Source organism: Tasmannia lanceolata, unplaced genomic scaffold (genome assembly GCF_043159265.1).
Source record: "Tasmannia lanceolata isolate RefF3 unplaced genomic scaffold, GAP_Taslan_0.1 ptg000015l, whole genome shotgun sequence".
Lineage (NCBI taxonomy): Eukaryota > Viridiplantae > Streptophyta > Magnoliopsida > Canellales > Winteraceae > Tasmannia > Tasmannia lanceolata.
The window spans coordinates 39330269-39348851 of record NW_027518692.1 but is presented as its reverse complement, the minus strand read 5'-3'; the positions used below and the strand labels follow the sequence as shown (position 1 = coordinate 39348851).

The 18583-nt window shown below is 38.2% G+C and overlaps 1 protein-coding gene across 2 annotated transcripts; it reads left to right on the top strand.

Annotated features, from left to right (window-relative positions):
* The first annotated feature begins 4445 nt into the window (after positions 1-4445).
* Positions 4446-15236, top strand: LOC143847179 (transcription factor-like protein). Of its 2 annotated transcripts, none has more exons than XM_077355910.1 (5): positions 4446-4762; positions 6906-7441; positions 9920-10831; positions 12801-13090; positions 15054-15236. In XM_077355910.1, the coding sequence occupies exons 1-4, from the start codon at positions 4616-4618 to the stop codon at positions 13069-13071; spliced, it is 1866 nt and encodes a 621-aa protein (XP_077212025.1). In that variant the 5' UTR covers positions 4446-4615; the 3' UTR covers positions 13072-13090; positions 15054-15236. The 2 variants fall into 2 exon arrangements, with proteins under 2 accessions (XP_077212025.1, XP_077212026.1); XM_077355911.1 differs by having other exon boundaries at positions 12801-13096; positions 15055-15236.
* The last annotated feature ends 3347 nt before the right edge of the window (positions 15237-18583 follow it).

The following is an 18583-nucleotide window of genomic DNA, read 5'->3' as shown; positions in this document are numbered from 1 at the left end:
TTTAAAAACAACATAGAACAAACAAAATACATAATAGATATTTTCATTTGCCTAGCACAAGCAAACATCACCAGAATTATTTTAACTCTCATTTTAGCAAGCTCTCTCTCTCTCTCTCTCTCTCTCTGGGTGCAACTTGGGTCGAGCTCAACCCAAACCCGGGCCTTTTTGGATGCGTGGCAATAACTCGCAGAGTAGTGGAATAAGAAGTCAAAAGAGAGTAGAAAAGAATTGATTTTGCTTGGAATTACCTCGGAGAATACTTACACACTAGTGTTTGGTTGCGCAGCATAGGCTCGAAGAGTAGAGCAATTAGTAGGGGCATCATTACAGTATATATATAGAGAGAGAGAGAGCACCATTCCCAAAGTTTATTCAAGCAAAATTCTACTTTTTTGGGAGAATTTGGTTTGAAAGCTATTAGCAAGGGACAAGAATTCCACTTCAAGAGACATGTAATAAGTACTTAGGAGACATGCCAGCGGGTGCCAGAATTTTGTGCAACTAAACATAGTCACCGCTCGGGTTGCATTAGCATTTCCTCAGGTTGGGTTGGGTTAGGAAAAGCCAACGCGGTTTAATTTTAGGTTGGGTCAGGGTTGAGGCCTTGGGCAACCTGGCCAACCCAAAAGTCACCTCCATCTAATTTGAATGTGATTTTCAAAATATTAGGTCTCTGCTCTTTTTTGTTTTGGTATTTTATTCTACTTGTGCCCTAGGCTAACCAGTATCCAACTCATCCCAATATGGCAAAAAATGGGTTAGACAAGTTGGGTTAGGGACTTAGGGTTGCCATCCTCAACCCGAGGCTCAGATTTGAGTCACGTTAGGGGTGAGGGAATGTTATCTGGGGTTGGGCTTAAGGCAACCTAAACCGGCCCGAGTGGCACCCCTATGTCTCACGGGAATGTGAATATCGATCAGTTCCTTTTTGAAATACCAAAGAAAATTTTGAGAATGCCACTATGGGCAGCCAAACAAAGATGATGTATTAAAAAAAGAACCAATTACCAATGGGGGACAAACATTAGGATAAATTATCAACAGGGCCCATGCTTTTCAAAAATTATCAACGAGGGACAAAAGAGGTCTTGTCAGTAAAAGCTGGACGAAAATACCCTTTGGCATATACAACATGTTTTGACTTTGGAAGGGGGTTTTCAAGTCTCTAGGATTGGGGTTATCATGTATCAAAATGGGGTTACCAATTTCAGAATGAGCTTATCAAGTCCTTGAAAATTGGCCGAGGGTACTAGAGTTTTGGAAGGGGGTTTTCAAGTATTTGGGATTGGGGTTATCTAGTATCAAAATGGGCTTATCAAGTGCTTGAAAATTGGCAGAGGGTACTAAAGTTTTGGAAGAGGGTTTTCAAGTTTCTAGGATTGGAGTTATCTAGTATAAAAAATGGGGTCACCAATTTCCGAATGGGGTGATCAAGTCCCTAAAAATTGGCCAAGCGTACTAGAGTTTTGGAAGGCGGTTTTCAAGTCTCTGGGATTGGGGTTATCTAGCATAAAAATGGGGTTACCAATTTCTGAATGGGCTTATCAAGTCCTTGAAAATTAGCCGAGGGTACTGGAGTTTTGGAAGGGGGTTTTCAAGTCTCTAGGATTGGGGTTATCAAGTATCAAAATGGGGTTACCAATTTCAGAATGGGCTTATCAAGTCCCTGAAAATTGGCCGAGGGTACTAGAGTTTTGGAAGGGGGTTTTCAAGTATTTAGGATTGGGGTTATCTAGTATCAAAATGGGGTTACCGATTTACGAATGGGCTTATCAAGTCCCTTAAAATTGCCCAAGGGTACTGGAGTTTTGGAAGGGGGTTTTCAAGTCTCTGGGGTTGGGGTTATCCAGTATTAAAATGAGGTTACCAAATTCCGAATGGGCTTATCAAGTCCCTTACGAACACGTTTTTACTTCCTGTTTTTTTTCACTCGTTCATTTTCACGTTTTTTTCTTTCTACCGTACGATTCATCTTCCTCATCCTCCATTGAAAGGGAGAAGGAAAAATGCAAAACCCTAAAACAAATGAAAAATAAAACCTAGATATTGTAAGATAGATGGGAATGAACTCACGTTTCAAATTTTTGAGTTTTCCCACCTCCAATGATGGCTAAATGATGAAGAAGATGACTGGTAATGTAGAAAAAAACAAAGTTGAAAATGAAAAAGTGAAAAAAAAAGAGAGAAAGAAGGGAGAAGAGGGAAAAGTGGAAAAGCAAAACGTGTTGCTTAAGAAAAGGGCATTTTCGTCCAGCTTTTAATGACAAGACATATTTTGTCCCCCGTTGATAATTTCTGAAAAGCATGGTTCCTGTTGATAATTTCACCTAATTTTTCCCCCCATTGGAAATTGATCCTTAAAAAAAAGGGATAATTACATTTACACCCCCTCTAGTTTCTGACACATCCACTTCCACCCCTATAGTTTAAAACGTGACAAATACACCCCTGTAGTTTCAATTTGTTTAAGGTTTGCCCCCTCGGCTGAAGGTTCGTCCATAGATTGAAGGGTTAGGATGATCGGATGGAGCTGATTTTTTGGGCACACCCTATCTATGTCAGGACCCATCAAATGAACGCTTTGGATCATCCAAATAATGTGGGCCCATACCCGAATCCAAAGCGTTTGGTAGTGTTTGGATTCGGGTATGGGCCCACATTATTTGGATGATCCAAAGCGTTCATTTGATGGGTCCTGACATAGATAGGGTGTGCCCAAAAAATTAGCTCCATCGAATCATCCTAACCCTTCAATCTATGGACGAACCTTCAGCTGAGGGGGCAAACCTTAATCAAATTGAAACTACAGGGGTGTATTTGTCACGTTTTAAACTATAGGGGTGGAAGTGGATGTGTCAGAAACTAGAGGGGGTGTAAATGTAATTATCCCTACAACAAAAGTGCCCCCTAGATATTTGATTCAACATCAGCACTGGTAGCAAAATGGATTGGAATCCTAGTACGTTGATAGGTTAAGTGCTCAATTTTTTACACGGACAGATTAAAAAGACAAAATTTTCATCGATAGTATAAAAATCTATTTTTATGCCAAAAGAAAGAAAAAGATAATTTTTTACACCGAAAGGATCAAAAACACAATTTTTTATGCTGATATGTTAAAAATTTATAGAAAGATTAAGGAAAATAGGAAAATAAAAAAATCATAAATTTGTGCAAGAAGATGGGCAGGAAAAAAAATAAAAAAATGGATTTAAAAGTTACTTTTTATATTAAAAGGATTAAAAAGTTGATTTTTTTGCCAAAGAGATTTAAAACTTATCTTTACGATGCTAGATTAAAAAGTTTTTTTTTTACACCAAAATGATTAGAAATTTAGATTTTTTGATTTGCATGGATCGAATCAACAAAAAATCAGATCGATTCAGGAAAAGTTCTGGTTTACATGGAAAAATAGGATTGACTTGGTCGATACCAAAAATGGAAGGCGATGAAATAAATGGAAATGAAGAGGAATAAAAATAAGCAGAAAAAGAAGAATCGGAAGGAAAAATATAGAAGTTGGGATCTACTCAGTAAAAGTTTGGGTCATCTCGGTAGAAGATAAGGTCGACTCCAACTTTTACCGAATGGACCCAATCTTTTATCAATTTGATCTGTTTTTTGTCTATTTAATCATATTTTATGAATTTGACCACCCTCCCCCTCCCCCCCCCCCCCCCCCCCCCCACCTCTTTTATTTTTACATATTCTTCTTCTTTCTTTCTTTTTTTGACGTCTTCCATTTTTTTTCTACCTATAATTCTTCTTTTTCCTTAATCCTTGTCAAAGGAGTGGTGGTGTAGGTGAAAAAATAGAAAGAAATTAAAGAACAAGAGGAGAGCACTTCCATCTCTTTACCGTACGGCACAAGATGGATATGAAATCGAATAAAATGCCATCTGCGGGAATAAAATACAATTTTTTCATAAATTATCAACCATTTATTGGAGAGTTGCCTCAAAACTGATTCCATTTTGTAAAAATAGGGGGGAAGAAGTACAAGCAAATATGGAAAAAAAAAAAACGAGTGATATGGACTCTCCTAAGTCCGGTAAGGCGTTTAGAATTGATGGCGTTTTAGGGGTGCAACTCGGGTCGTGTTGAGGGCAACCTGAACCCAACCGGACCGAGTTCCAACCCGATGAGGCTCAGCCCGACCAGACCAAGGAACCCTGTTTTTTTCAAATCCAAATCCGACTCGACCCGTACCGAACCCAACCCAACCCAACCCAATCCAACCTGAGTTTCTAAGCTTACTAGAATAAATACATATTAAAAAAATGTCAGGTTTCACTCGGGTGTCGAGCCCTCAACTCGAACTCAACCTGGGTTTCGGGAAACCCGACCCGAATTTTTATTTTATTTTGTTCTTTTCAGGGTTGTTGGGTTCGGGTTGAACCCGCCCCGAGTTGCACCCCTTGCCTGTTTATTGAACCAACCAGCCAAAAACAAGGTAAAATAAAGTGCCCTTTCCAGGTGCAAATGAATTCTTGCCAACCCAACAAGCTCTTAAATCCAAAAACCCTTCTTTTTTTCTTAAATTGATTTCCTGTTCGTGTTTCGCAAAAACTGTAAACCTCAACCACCTCGGTTGATTCGGAAGTGAAAAACCATGTCTGCGCGATTACTGAGAAAAGTTCTCAAAGAGCAAGAACAAAATCAACAGAAATCTCTCGATCCCGAACCAAAATCTGACGATGACGAAGAATCTGATCAGTCCTCTCCTTTCAGGAACCCCTTTGATCTCCTCGACGACGAGGTCAGTTTTCGTGATTCCTTTGTCATGTTCTTTCTTTAGGTTGAGAAATTAGGGTTTTAATAAACTCGTACTACATGCATATGAAAATTAGGGTTATTTTGATACGTACATGCTATTGAGAAATTAGGGCTTTGATAAACTGACACTACACTCATATGAAAATTAGGGTTATTTTGATACGTACATGTTATTGAGAAATTAGGGTTTTGATAGACTGATTCTACTCGCATATAAAAATTAGGATTATTTTGATACGTACATGTTATCTCCCAACACGCAGCAATGGAGCAGGATCGACCGCTCTTATACCACTTGTTAAGTGCCTAATTAACTGTAATATAAATAAACAAAGGAAGAGACAGAAAAAGAGGGGGGAAAGGTTGATTCGAGGCAACCGGACCTCATAAAGGTTCTATTCGAGAGGAAGCATGACTCTCCTGAAACATAAGTTTCCCTTTTTTGCTGTAAAATTCTTCCATTTTCATTAAGATATACAACTCCTTAAATATAAACACAAAGGTGTGCCACATCACGGACCCATTTACCCACTTACACCATACATAATAAGTAACTAACGCCCACAAATCTAAAATGCATAATCCTACAATTACTACTTTGTAGCTACATCATATAGACCATGTTGGGGGTTACACGCAAAAGAAAACAGATCCCACATCAGAAAAGTGAAAGGATGTGCGTGGGCTTACAAGGGACTTGGGCACCCTCCCCTTAATGGCTAGCTACAGACCATAACATGTACGTATTACATTTTTTAAAATTGTGTCAAGGAATTCGATTCTCGAATATCCATGGAATGGATTGAATCTGTTCTGTATAATTTTGTAAATCTCAGCAATCGTTCAACTCTCTGTGAGGATCTTTGAGTGCTCGAAATAAATGTTTATCAATGTAAATTGCCACCAAGTATAGGGAATTTTGGTTTTGAATTAGCAGACGTCCTGCGAAAAAAAAAGAAGAGAAAAAGGCTGACTGACTGTTAACCTAACATTGCTTACCTATTACCAATGTAATAATCCTCACACCAGTTTTCAGGAAAATTTTATAGCCTTCGTTTTTTGGTTCTTTAAATGGCTAGTTTTTTAATTCTTTGGTTGTGTTTCGTGCCGGGTTTATGTGTTACGTTCCTTTTTTGTGTTCTCCCAATCTTGAAGATGAAGCGCAGAAGACGAAGAAATAGGCTCTATTCGAGAGGAGCCTTCACCCTCCTAAGTCCTAATCACAAAAAGAATAAAATAAAGAAGCGTAACAGCCAAAACGTCCATCTTGCACTGCATAGTGATCTTTAAATAGAAAAATAATAGTAACACCTATTAGACTCATACTTGTATTTGACTCCTATCACATAAAGATAAGAAGAAAATCTCATCAAATCCAAATTTCTAACCTGCTTAGCCACACGCCATCTCCTAGACTCCCATGAGACTCAAATGCTAAAAAAAAATACAAGTACCATTATGGGCATTGGTTTCTTTTTTGAAATGGATTCTTCCTCCATTGGTCCTCGTGTAATTGTTTTCAGTAACCAATGCAGACTAGCTGAGACGTTTTTGCGGATATTCTGTATGAGATTTCAGTTGGAGAGTCCTTTTCAGGTTTGATTTCAGTTGGTTAGTTGGAGACTCCTTCCAGGTTTGATTTCAGCTGGTTCTAATAATGTTGGAGTCTCATGTTGTATCCTTGGTTAATGCCAATCAGCCAATGCCATTTGTCAGGCCCTTGTTTTTTCTTGTCCATGTATTCTTTTTTGCCATCCTAAGTTGTTTAGCTACTCTCTGGCAAGGGGAACTTTTATCATCTCACGATATTTACTTGTTTACCTGTATTTTCATTTTCTATGTTATGCAAGCATGAAGTACAATCTTAATTCAGAGAAACATTTTTGAAAGAACTTGTATGCTTTGTTTTCTAGTGTATGCCTGCTCCTTGGAAACTTGTATCAAAACGACAAATTGCTAGATGATGCATAAAACGAAGGGCCTCTTTCTATTATTTTTTTTCAATTTAAGTTTGATATTTGTCTGAGTTGACTGAGTTGCATTGAAGAGTAGATATGGGTTGAGATATCTCAATTTCATCCAGCACTCTCTCTGGTTAATGGTCAGCCGTCATTGTCTTTTTGCAGGAGGTTGAACAGGATTTAGTTGATAAGGCCCCAATTGGAGAAGTTACTGAAGAAGGACCATTTGTAGTGAAGGGATCTTCGAGAGAAATTCCATTGGCTAATAGCAAGCCCAAGAAGAAAAAGAAGAGGAGCAAGGAGGGTCCGCCTTTTACTAGAAACAAATCTGAAATGCCGCTAGATGTGATTTTAGAAAGTTTATCAATGGACACAACCTGTCAGGCTAGGTTTGAAAAAACCAAAGCAGCAAATGTAAAAGTGCAGTCCAACTCCAAGAACTTTGCATCATCAATATTAGCAATGGAGCCCAAATTTTTGAGGGCTGAAAATGAGTTGCGAAGGATTTTTGGTTCGAAAGTTGTGGACTCCTTTGAGAAAAGTCATAGCAGTGGAAGTTCAAGACAGATGCATGGTGGAAGACGTGGAAGTTACGCTCATAGAAAAACAATTCTTGTTTCTCCGCCTAGTTATTGGCCTCGTTGGGATGGATCTTTGTCCATGGAAATGTTAGAAACTAAAGATAACCAACATTTTTTTAGGTGACTTAACATCCCTTTAGTAGTTTTGCATCAGATTGTCTTATATTTGAGCAATTACTTGGACCACTCTCTCTCAATATTATTTCTCCCATTTACTAAGATACTGTTCATACTGTTGGGAAATAATTTCACATGAGCTGGATCTCTTCTGTGTCCTGCAGTTGATAAATTAGGTTAAGCTGCATGGATCCATCGTTTTTGCTCTTAGTTTGTAGTTCATACATTTTATTTTTCATTACAGTATTCTAGGGGACTATTATCATCGACATTAAAAGAACATGCATCAATATTGGTTATTTAACACTTTGCTCTCTTCAGTCTCTACGTTTCTCATCCATTGATTAACAATGTAGTCGTTATATCATTTTCGATGGATTATAAGAGAAGGGTCTCATTGGCTCATTGCACTCCATTAATGATGCTCCTTATGTCTGTGGATTTGGTGGGAACATTTTTAACTATGAAATGACTTACAGATAAGGAAATTGTCTTGTAATGTCTAGAAAAAAAAACTGATTAATCAGAACTTAGTGACAAGAGATTTTCTTTGGGGCTTATGGTTAATGAGCAAAAAAAAAAATGCAAGGAGAAGAGAAATTACTCAACTTAATGACGATCATCTCTATGCTGGCTAGCATATTTTTCAAACGTTGGCCTCATGTTGTACACCAAAACTCAGCCTTCTAAATCCCAATCAGTCTATAACAAAATAGGTGGTAGGCTTGCAGCGGAGTCCACGCATAACATATGACTATCTTAATCAAGGACAATCCATCTTACCCATTGTAGATGTTTATCACAGAACTTTTCTGCCATAAAATGTAGCACACCATGGTGTCTATCGCTGATGTGGAAACCTATCCTTGAAAATTTGCATGTGGATTATGTTCATTGAAATATTGCTTACTATAATAAAGACCTAAACTCAAACCAATCCTATGGATCCCATTGTGAAGCTTCTTCCGGATCAGGGGGAGTTGTTGGAGGACGCTGACAGGTATAGAAGATTGGTTGGTGAGTTGATATACTTGGCTGTGACTCGCCCTGACATATCATATGAAGTGGGAGCAGTGAGCCGGTTCATGAGTTCTTGTACTTCACATTGGGCAACTTCCCTTCAGATAGTTAGATACTTGAAGAGTGCTCCTAGAAAAAGGTTTATTTTTCATGAAGCATAATCATATGAGACTAGAGGGGTTCATAGATGCAGATTAGGTAGGATCTCTAGCAGATAGGAGATTAACTACAGGCTACTGCACGTTTGTAGGAGGAAATCTTGTCTCTTGGCGTAGTAAGAAACAAGATGTTGTATCTAGATCGAGCGCAGAAGCTGAGTACCGAGCTATGGGTCACACATGTGGAGAGTTGACATGGTTGTGGTCTCTTCTGCAACTGATTGGTATTCGTTCTCCATCCCTAGCACTGTTGCATTGTGACAATAGGGCAACAATTCATGTCGCTTCTAATCCAATGTTTCATGAGAGGACAGAGCATATTGAGGTTGATTGTCACTTCGTTCGTAAGAAACTTCAGAGTGGAGAGATTATTACCATCGTCACTAGGTCTACAAATCAGTTGGCTGATGTATTCACCAAACCATTGGCAAAATCCAAGTTGAGAGATATTTGTAACGAGCTAGGGTTGTATGATATATACACTCCAGCTTGAGGGGGTGTTAAAGGGTATTTGGGCTTTGTTATATATACATCATATAAATATGAAATCGTGTGGGAGAGAACTCCAACCCTCTCTCACGCCATTCTCCATCTCTTCTCTTCTCTATCCCATTATCATCATGTAAGAACTTAACATAAAAAATGGCAGATCACCTTTAATCCTTCGGGAAGTGTGCGGATTGCCCCTTCATAAGGATCCTTCACCAACTGGGCCTATGATAGCCTTAACTGTAGAGCACTGGTCATCTCTATTCATACCACCATTAACTGTAGGACCCGGGTTACCTCTTTGTGCACTAAAATTATAGCTAAATCCTATATGTGCTAAAACTTAAATTTTAAACTTAAATTTTAGCACATATAGGATTTAGCTATAATTATAGTGCACAGAGATCTTCAGGGTGGCAACAAAGTCTCCTCCACCATTTAGCCAAAGAGCAGAACTCTGATTTTGAATACATTTGATACCTAAACCACCGGCCTACTTGGCACGCCATCCAACAAAAAAAAAAAAAAAACCCCCGCCGGCCTGCTTATGAAGAATGATGTATTTGTGTGAGTATATAGGAATATGTATACGATCTTTTTATTTGTCATCTTTATGTGCTTCATTATTCTATAAACCAGAAAAGATCATTTTTTGGCAAAGTTTATGTTTTGCCACCACGTGGAAGACTCTGCTGAACTGGATAGCATTTCAGCAAAAAGTGTATTTATATTATATTCTTGCATATTTATGAGATGATTATTCTGTGTTTGTAATTGTATTCTAATTCTTTCTTATTTCACTATTTACGTACAGATATGTTCACTCAGCTTCCTATGCTCAAGCACAAAGAGCATTTGATGCCGCCAAAGGCATCCATGACCTCAATGGCATTGCAAGTATCTTAGCATACCATCCCTATCATGTTGAGTCGCTCTTAACCATTGCAGAGGTATTGAAGTTTCAAGGAGAACATCAACAATCTGCTGACTCTATTGAAAAGTGCTTATTTGCATTGGAGTGTGCATGGCATCCTTCATTCAACGCATTACAGGGTAATTGCCATTTGAAATATAGTCATGATTCAAATAAGCCAATATTCTCAGCTCTTTTCAGTCACATGCGAAACATGGATAGACGGGGTTGTCACCGATCAGCTCTTGAGGTCTGCAAGCTATTACTTTCATTGGATTTAGACGATCCAATGGGAGCAATTTTTTGCATTGATTATTTTTCTTTGAGGTCAGAGGAATATGCATGGTTGGAAAGGTTTTCTGAGGGGTTTGTTAGTGATTACTCTCTTTGGTTGTTCCCAAACTTTTCATATTCCCTCGCTGTTTGTCGTTTTTATCTCGAGCGTGAAACCACAGTGAAAGATGCACCTACGCAGACTGAAAAATCTACATCAACTGATCTTATGAAGCAAGCTTTGATGCTCCACCCATTGGTCCTGAAGAAATTAGTGGCAAAGGTTCCTTTAAAGGATCCAGCATGGACAAAAATACTTAAGCATTCCTTTTTTGGATCAGCTCAAGCTGGAAGCTCTTCCTTGGATCACTTAATTAATATTTATGTGGAACGGAATTATCTTTTGTGGAGGTTGCCAGATTTGCAGACATTGTTGAAAGAGACCACTCTGTTAGTGATTGACGAATTGAGTCGTAATGACTGTGAAGCTAGTGATTGGGATTGTGTGAGGAAAGAAGCGTTCCCATCGGAGAAAAATGAGTAAGTTATAGATTTATCTCAGATACATTGTTTTTTTAATCCCCGCACATTTATTTTCTGAGATTTATGTTTATCTCATTATCAGCCTCTATCTGCTACATTATAGGTGTTTATATCAGTCGGATTTTATTGGCCAACATTAACCAAAAAATCAACAAAGCAGCAGATACATATTGGTTTATTGGGTTTAGCATCTTATAAAAGATCTTCTCAAGTCTTATGTCTAAAAAATAAAAATCGATAAAGACCAATACATCGGGTAATATTTGACCATAATTTCATTTATATTGATGGGTTTCTCTTCTTCTTTTTTCCTCATTTGGTTTTTTCAACCTGATGTAGGGGACCTATAGATACTAGTATTATCTATACACTTGACTCCTATCATACTTGTAGACCCTGCTTTGATTAAGATCCAAGACCCAGTCATTGGCTCCACCATAATGGACAGTTGAAAAGTCCATTAATTTTAATTTTTCAAATGAACTTTAATTGTAGAGATTATATGGTGTCCGAAAGGAAAATATGAGTGGCAAAGTTAAAGTTGGATCCTCCACTTGTGGTCCAATGGCCTGTAAAAAATCTCACCCATTGGACAATTCTAACTCTCCTCTTCGTGGAATTTTTGTAGCAATGTTTATGCAACTTCTGAACCATTCATTTTACAGCAATCATATTAATGTTTAAGATCATCCAATGGAAAAGATTTTGGGGCATGACCTATTCATGGTGGGGATCAGCAAATGAATGGCTTGGATCATTTAAAAAAGTGGTTCCATTTGTACTTTTGTCTCCTTATTTTTCTCTATAAAATAAGGGCCAAATATCATATAATTTCTCTGCTAATGGACTTTAAGGAGTTCTAATTACTGGATAGTTAGCTTGTAATAAAGTCCTTTAATTAGAAGAAATAATTCGTTCTTTTCTTTTTTCTTTAAAAAAAATCATATTAGCAATTGAATATGAGCACACCACTTGTATTGTAGGCTACAGTCCTTAGGATATAGAGGAATGATATATGAGTAATATGGTCATATGAACCTGGATACACAATATTATGGTAGTACCCGTAGCCGTAGGGCTCACCTTTGGATCCAAACCCATCATCTTGCATCTTCCATGTGCGTGCACCGGCCATCTTCTATTCTCCATGTGTACACTGTTGAAATTGATATCTGAATCTCTTTATTATCCATGTCACTCAGTTTCTAATGTGGGTTCTTATCAATGATAAAGGCTGTCTGTATCTGTTCCCTTGAAAAAAGTAATGCTTAAAAGTTCAATAATAGTTTATCATCTGTTATAAATAATAATGTTTAATTAATCTTTACTACACTACCTATTTTAATAAATAATATGTAACTTTACCGTTACCTAATTTGTTCGTTTGAGTATTTTTTCCTATTTTCCCGACTTTCTAATCATTTCTTCCTCCCATATTTCTTCATATTTCCCACTTTTCTTCATTTCCCCTTGTATTTTCATATCGGTTCTGACATCCGCCAGATAATGGAAAGAACTCACCTTGTTTACATTTTTTAACCAGCTGTTAAAAGCTATTACAATTATCAAAAAGCTCTCAGTAGCCTTTTCATAGACGTGTAAAATAAAGTGAGTCGCCCCATTATCAAAACTTGATCGCGTGGATATCAGTAGCCATTAACTTCTAGTATTCATCCCTCTCCATTATTATTTCTGTTTTGAAATCTGGATTTATACCAGTTTCCAACAGTTTATTATTTGTGTTTTGGGTGGCCAGTGCTGATGTAGCTGATAAATTGTCAACCAAAAACCTTGTTTAAGATTCATGTTATGACATTACTCAATTTGCATGCTATGAAATCATTTATCTCATGTCACTATAGCATATATATAACTTCTAGTATTCATCCCTCTCCATTATTAGTTCTGTTTTGAAATCTGGATTTATACCAGTTTCCAACAGTTTATTTTTTCCCCAATTCGACAGGTATTCACATCTCCTGGTCTCAGATTTCTCTGACTCAGTACCTACAGTGCCACCTGATGAACTGCAGCATTTAATAGTTGATCAACGCTTGGCACAAGCCATGCAGAATGGGGGTGGAGTCGCCAACCCCGAGGGGATCCATGTTCCACATGAAGTCCATGGCCGAAATCCATTGTTGGCTCTATTGGACAGAATCCTTCCAATGGTTGATGAAATAGCTGATGGGGACCACAATCAACCTGATGGTCATTATCATGACAATGAAGACTAGTTGGCATCAATAATCAACATTACTGGTTAGTGACGATCCTACATCTCCTTTATGCTTTTCTAACAGTATCAAATGCAGTCATTAAAAAAAAAAAAGTATCAAATGCATCCATTTGTGATAAGGATTAAAATGCTCTGTTGATATGCTGTTGTCAAATTTGAGGGAATGTAATTCACGGGGTACCTGATCAAGAGCCCCCATGTCTTAGGGGGTGCTAAGTGCAGGTGATTTTTTTTTCTCCAAAAATTAACAATTTTATTCCATCATCATTAAAATGTACATCGAGAGGGGACAAGTTGTCCCCAGAGCCATACATAGAAGATCAGATCGCCATACCAACAACACCAGAAGACCCGCTCATCAAGATCATAACGGGTTAGCTAGGCTATCCGTTATAGTGATCAGATTCCCATCTTGTAGTGCCCCACTGCGAGCTAACTCATCCGCCATCGTGTTTGCCGATCTACGCATGTGTTCCAGTCTAGGTCTTAGGACCCGAATAAGGTTGCGAATTTCGTCCAGAGTGAAGGAGAGCCGCCATGGTCCAGGACAAACGACCTGAAGCCCACGCGATGGCATTGGAGGAGTCCCTTTCAACAATTAGGGGACCCAAATTATTCTCTGCATACCACTTCAATCCAAATAACAGCGCATTCGCCTCGGCCTCGTTCGCGTTGCACATGCCAATGGATCTTGAACATGACATCATCAAATTACCTTTCTCGTCACAGATGACACCGCTGATTCCAGCCTTCCCTGGATTGCCCAAGGAACTGCCGTCGAAATCGAGTTTAAACCATCGGATCGGAGGTGTCTCCCATTTGGGGGTCGAGTTGGACCTGTGCTTCCTTTCTGAAATTACAGAGATCCAATTCCTTAATATGTGACCCGCGAAGGAATGATCGATTTGGCCATGGACCACGCAATTACGGCAAATTTAATGTCAAGAGCTATATACTACCAGGACTTTGCTGTTCCGGTTATTCCGTTCGGACGACAAACCCCATTCCATTCGGACCACAAACCCCATATAAAATCGGATGATGTTCATCCACACCACATGTGCGTATGGACAAAGAAGCAGCAAATGGTCAAGTGTTTCCCCCTCGTTGTGGCACAGAACACACCAACTAGCTATTTGAAACTTTCTCCTCTTCAATCGTTCGCCGGTTTTAATACATCAGTTCCCCACCATTCATGCAAAAGCCATGATGCGAGGCAGAATGAGAGGGGACCATATGCGAGCACGACACGAGGGAGGTTTGGAAGCTTCAGTTAGGCATCAGAAGAAATATTTCACGGAGAACCCACCGTTCTGGGTTGGGTGTCCAGATCCAGCGGTCAGGCCTAGATGATGAGCAGTACGCCTTTTGAAGGATTTGCATCAAGGCAGTGAACCGGGGGATCAAGTGTAGATAAATTTGGAAGTCTTTTTTTTGGTGAAAGATTAAATTTGCCTATCTAATCATTATCATATATTGGCAATCTCCAGTTACATGTAATGGAAAAAGGGGAACAGCAACATAGAGTATAAACTAAGCTGTTTTTGGAGCCGAAGTGTTAATGAATTGCGAGAGAAGCAGCTGTGATGAAATGCCCTCTATATTGACTAGTAGCAGCTCTATTTACGCTTTTTTTTGTTTTTTGAAATGGAAAGAATTTTATTAATTAAGAGGAGGGCCACGACCGATGTGGTCGGAGCAATACAAAGGAGAAAAGTAAAATCGTGCGCCGTTTACTGGGATGAGTAAATAATAATAGCAGCTTTATTTACTGCATAGAATAGTGACAAGTTTTATGATCAAATAATGTCAAGGGGATTCCTGACAACCTCTAGAAACACTAATGCGTCAAAAGCTCGGCTTTCTTGAATATATTTGAGAGTAAAAAGTGAAATGTTTTCAGTTTACGACAGTAGGGTAAGAACCCAAATCCTTTAATCTGTTACATTACTCAACTGTCCTCTCTTTTTGTGCCTTGCAGATTGCCACTACCATCTAGTGAAGCTAGTTTGCAAGTGAATACCACATTTCCCCAATGAAGCCATGCCAATGAAGAGAGACTGAGGAGTCAGCACAAATAAAGGGAAGATCGGGGGAAAGTTGGGAGCTGATACCACAGGGTCACACAAGCTTCTTCATTATTTTTGTTGGTAGGCCACACTCTTTTTGAATGGATGTTGGTTTTTGCTGATTTAGTTGGTGTTATTGTTATCTCAAAAGTTTTCTTGATAGTGGAAAAAGTCCATGTCATAGATCTAGTGAATGCTTAGTTCAGTGTACTCGTACCGTTACTTATATCTGCATGTACAGACCAGCAAAGGGAAAACCCAGAAAATTCATTGCTTGTATTCTCTTTCTATTCTGAGCTTTACCTGATTTTATAATGTTTACTATGATCAATTTATATTAGATATACGTTTTAAAGCATGGGCCCTCGTCTGTGAAAATTTACTTAGGGGCCGTTTGGATACGCAGATTTTAGAATCCAGGTTTTTAGCCTGAAAACAGTGTAAAAGAAAGTTCATGATCTGGCTGCTGCATTCTGTTCTGGCAGCGTTTCTTGGATTTTAAGTAAGAAAATCAGATTTTAGAAACCTCTCCCCCATCATGATATTTCTAAAACCTGGTTTTCTTACTTAAAATCCAAGAAACGCTGCCAGTACAACAGCCAGATCATGAACCCTCTTTTACACTGTTTTTAAACTAAAAACCTGGATTCTAAAATCCGCGTATCCAAACGGCCCCGTAATTGTTAAAAAACTTGAAATTTATTTTTATGGGGGACAAGCCAAGTGCAGTAATAAGTTGTTAAAATTGTTGTTGGAAGGGAGAAACACCTTTACTGAATCTGGGCCTATTTGAATACTCAATGATAATATATTTAGGGAAATGATTTCTGCGCTCCAGTGTTTTAATAAACATGCGCTCCGCTTGTTTGTCGTGTAGTATTTAAAGGGATGTGAAATCGTTTCCCTATATTTATTAGAATTATACATACGAATGAGGGCCAATTTTGGTGGTATCTAGAGAGGACCCTAATGTCATGTTACATTTCTAGTATGTGCATCACTTAGTGGAGAACTCTTGAACTGTTACGACATGTTTGGCCACCCTTAAAAAATATTCCATGGAATATTTGTGGGGTCAGTTGTGAGAGATGGGCTTGAGATGGAGACTTGAGAGGGTGGGAGTGAGGGGAGGGGAGCATCAAAAGCTCCTAAAAATACTATAACAAAAACCCATTTTTAAACAGGTATTTTCTTTTCACTAGTTTTAGGGATTTTGATGCCATCCTCTCCTCTCTTTCCTTCACAGCCCGTGTCACACAGTTGGACCTATGAATATTCCATGGAATAATTTTTCATGGTTTCCAAACATGGCTTTAATGTGAACTAATTCAGTAATGTTGTAGTCAATTACTCCAATCTCATGGATAACATAGCTGACACACTATTATTTCTTGGAAGTGCAAACTGCAAACCAGTATGCATCAAAATGCTCATGTATTGAAGTTTATAGTGCACTGTCTTCAGAGATAGTATATTGACATGAGTTTCTTTACGAAAACCTTTATTATTAAAGCACTTGAAATGTAACCTCTTGCTGGATTTCTTATAAGTAGATCACTTAGTAGAGTTCTCTTTACCTCTTAGTATAAGTTGTTAGTAAAGTTGTAAGAACTTTCTCTAATCTCATGGATGATATAGTGACATGTTACTATTTCATACTATTTCTTGGATGATCAAGTTACAGCAATGCAAACCAGCATTCAAAGAGACACCCATGATAATAAATCATCATAATTCACATATGGGGATGATATATTCACCCCGTCTTCTTCCTTGGGCCACCCCTTCTTCCCCTTCACATATGCATGGCCTAACAAGTTAAAGTACCATACCAAATTCTGCAATTATCAGTCCCCAATATCATAACGAATCCAAACACAAGTATGAAAAACACGAATGTTATGAGCCCCAAGTCATGGATAATGACTAAATTACCCTCATAACAATAAAATTATCAAAATACCTCATATCTGGTTTAAATGACCATAATGCCCCTGGTCGAAGAAAATGCTTCCGGGTATTCTGGTCATTTCCACCTGATATTAGGTACTTTGATCATTATTTTATATCATGTGGGTACGTAAGTCATTTTTCACAATTAGGGATATTTTGGTCACTTTTCATTACTAGGCGTATTTTGGCCATTTTTTAGTTTTTTCAATGACTCGGGGGTATTTTAGTCTTTTTACTAGATATGGGTGTATTTTATTCATTTTTATGTCAGGGATATTTTAGTCATTTTCCAAGATTCTGGGCTATTTTGGTCATTTTAACCATATATAGGGCTAATTAGGTCATTTTCCATGATGCATGGGTATTCTTGTTATTTTTACCCGCATATTTTGATTTTTTTATGTCATGAGGGTATTTTGTTTTGTAAGATTTTAAATCCAAATCCAAAGAGCATCCAAATGAGAGATTTTTTAGGGAAATGTTATCAGCACTACTGTATTTTGATGAGGGCACTCCTCACTTTATTAAAAGTACGGTATGGCCCGCACCGTAGGATGATCCAAACCGTCCATTAGATGGGCCACAGCCTAAATAGGTTGTGCCCCAAAAATCATTTCCATAGGTTGATCCTAACCCTCCAATCTAAAGATAGTTAGGATCAACACTCTAACATTCAGATCGGAGGATTAGGATCTACTTATGGAAATGATTTTTGGGGCACAACCTATTTAGGCCGTGGCCCATCTAATGGACAGTTTGGATCATCCTATGGTGCAGGCCATACCGTACTTTTAATAAAGTGAGGAGTGCCCTCATAAAATACCACAGTGCTGATAACATTTCCCTTTTTTTTTAATTTAGATTTGAAATCCAAATCTTTACATGGTCATTCAAACACATTATTTATAAATTTGAGAATGTTAAAATTTTGGATTTCCAATCCATGGATTTTTTAAATCCAAATCTAAGATGTCTCCAAATGGGCCCAAATGATACCACATGGGTCGAGATAATCCGGTAGGCAAGGCTTGTGATAATCAAGTCCTTGATCTACCATCTGATTGAATGATATGACCCGTCGATCTATAAGATCTCATTTAGGCTTAATCTTACAGATGAGATGACCATTTGGCATAGTCCAATAAGATCAATGGTTTCAATTGAAACAATTCTAGCAGACCTGCTCTGCCCATTGACATTCAGATCATTTCAATCTCCATGTTCTCGGCACAAGCCCATGCATATGTAAATGATTCTCACACCCTTGATTCAAAACTTATCATACTGTCATGGGTATTTTGGTCTTTTTCTATGAATAAAAAAATCTACCATGGGTATTTTGGTCAGAAATTGATGGCAAACGCGATGACTATTTGCAAATGGGAAATGATATCAGCACAACCATGTTTTGATATTTTCACCAACACATCTTGTCTTTTAGCAAATAAAGCAAAGTAATAGACTGGTTTTGCAAAAACGTCAACCAAA

Excerpts from the sequence above, each read along its gene's own strand:
- LOC143847179 (XM_077355910.1), top strand. The coding sequence starts at position 4,616 with ATGTCTGCGCGATTACTGAGAAAAGTTCTCAAAGAGCAAGAACAAAAT. Across the intron at positions 4,763-6,905 it reads TTGATCTCCTCGACGACGAG|GAGGTTGAACAGGATTTAGT; the intron begins GTCAGTTTTCGT and ends GTCTTTTTGCAG. Across the intron at positions 10,832-12,800 it reads TTCCCATCGGAGAAAAATGA|GTATTCACATCTCCTGGTCT; the intron begins GTAAGTTATAGA and ends CCAATTCGACAG.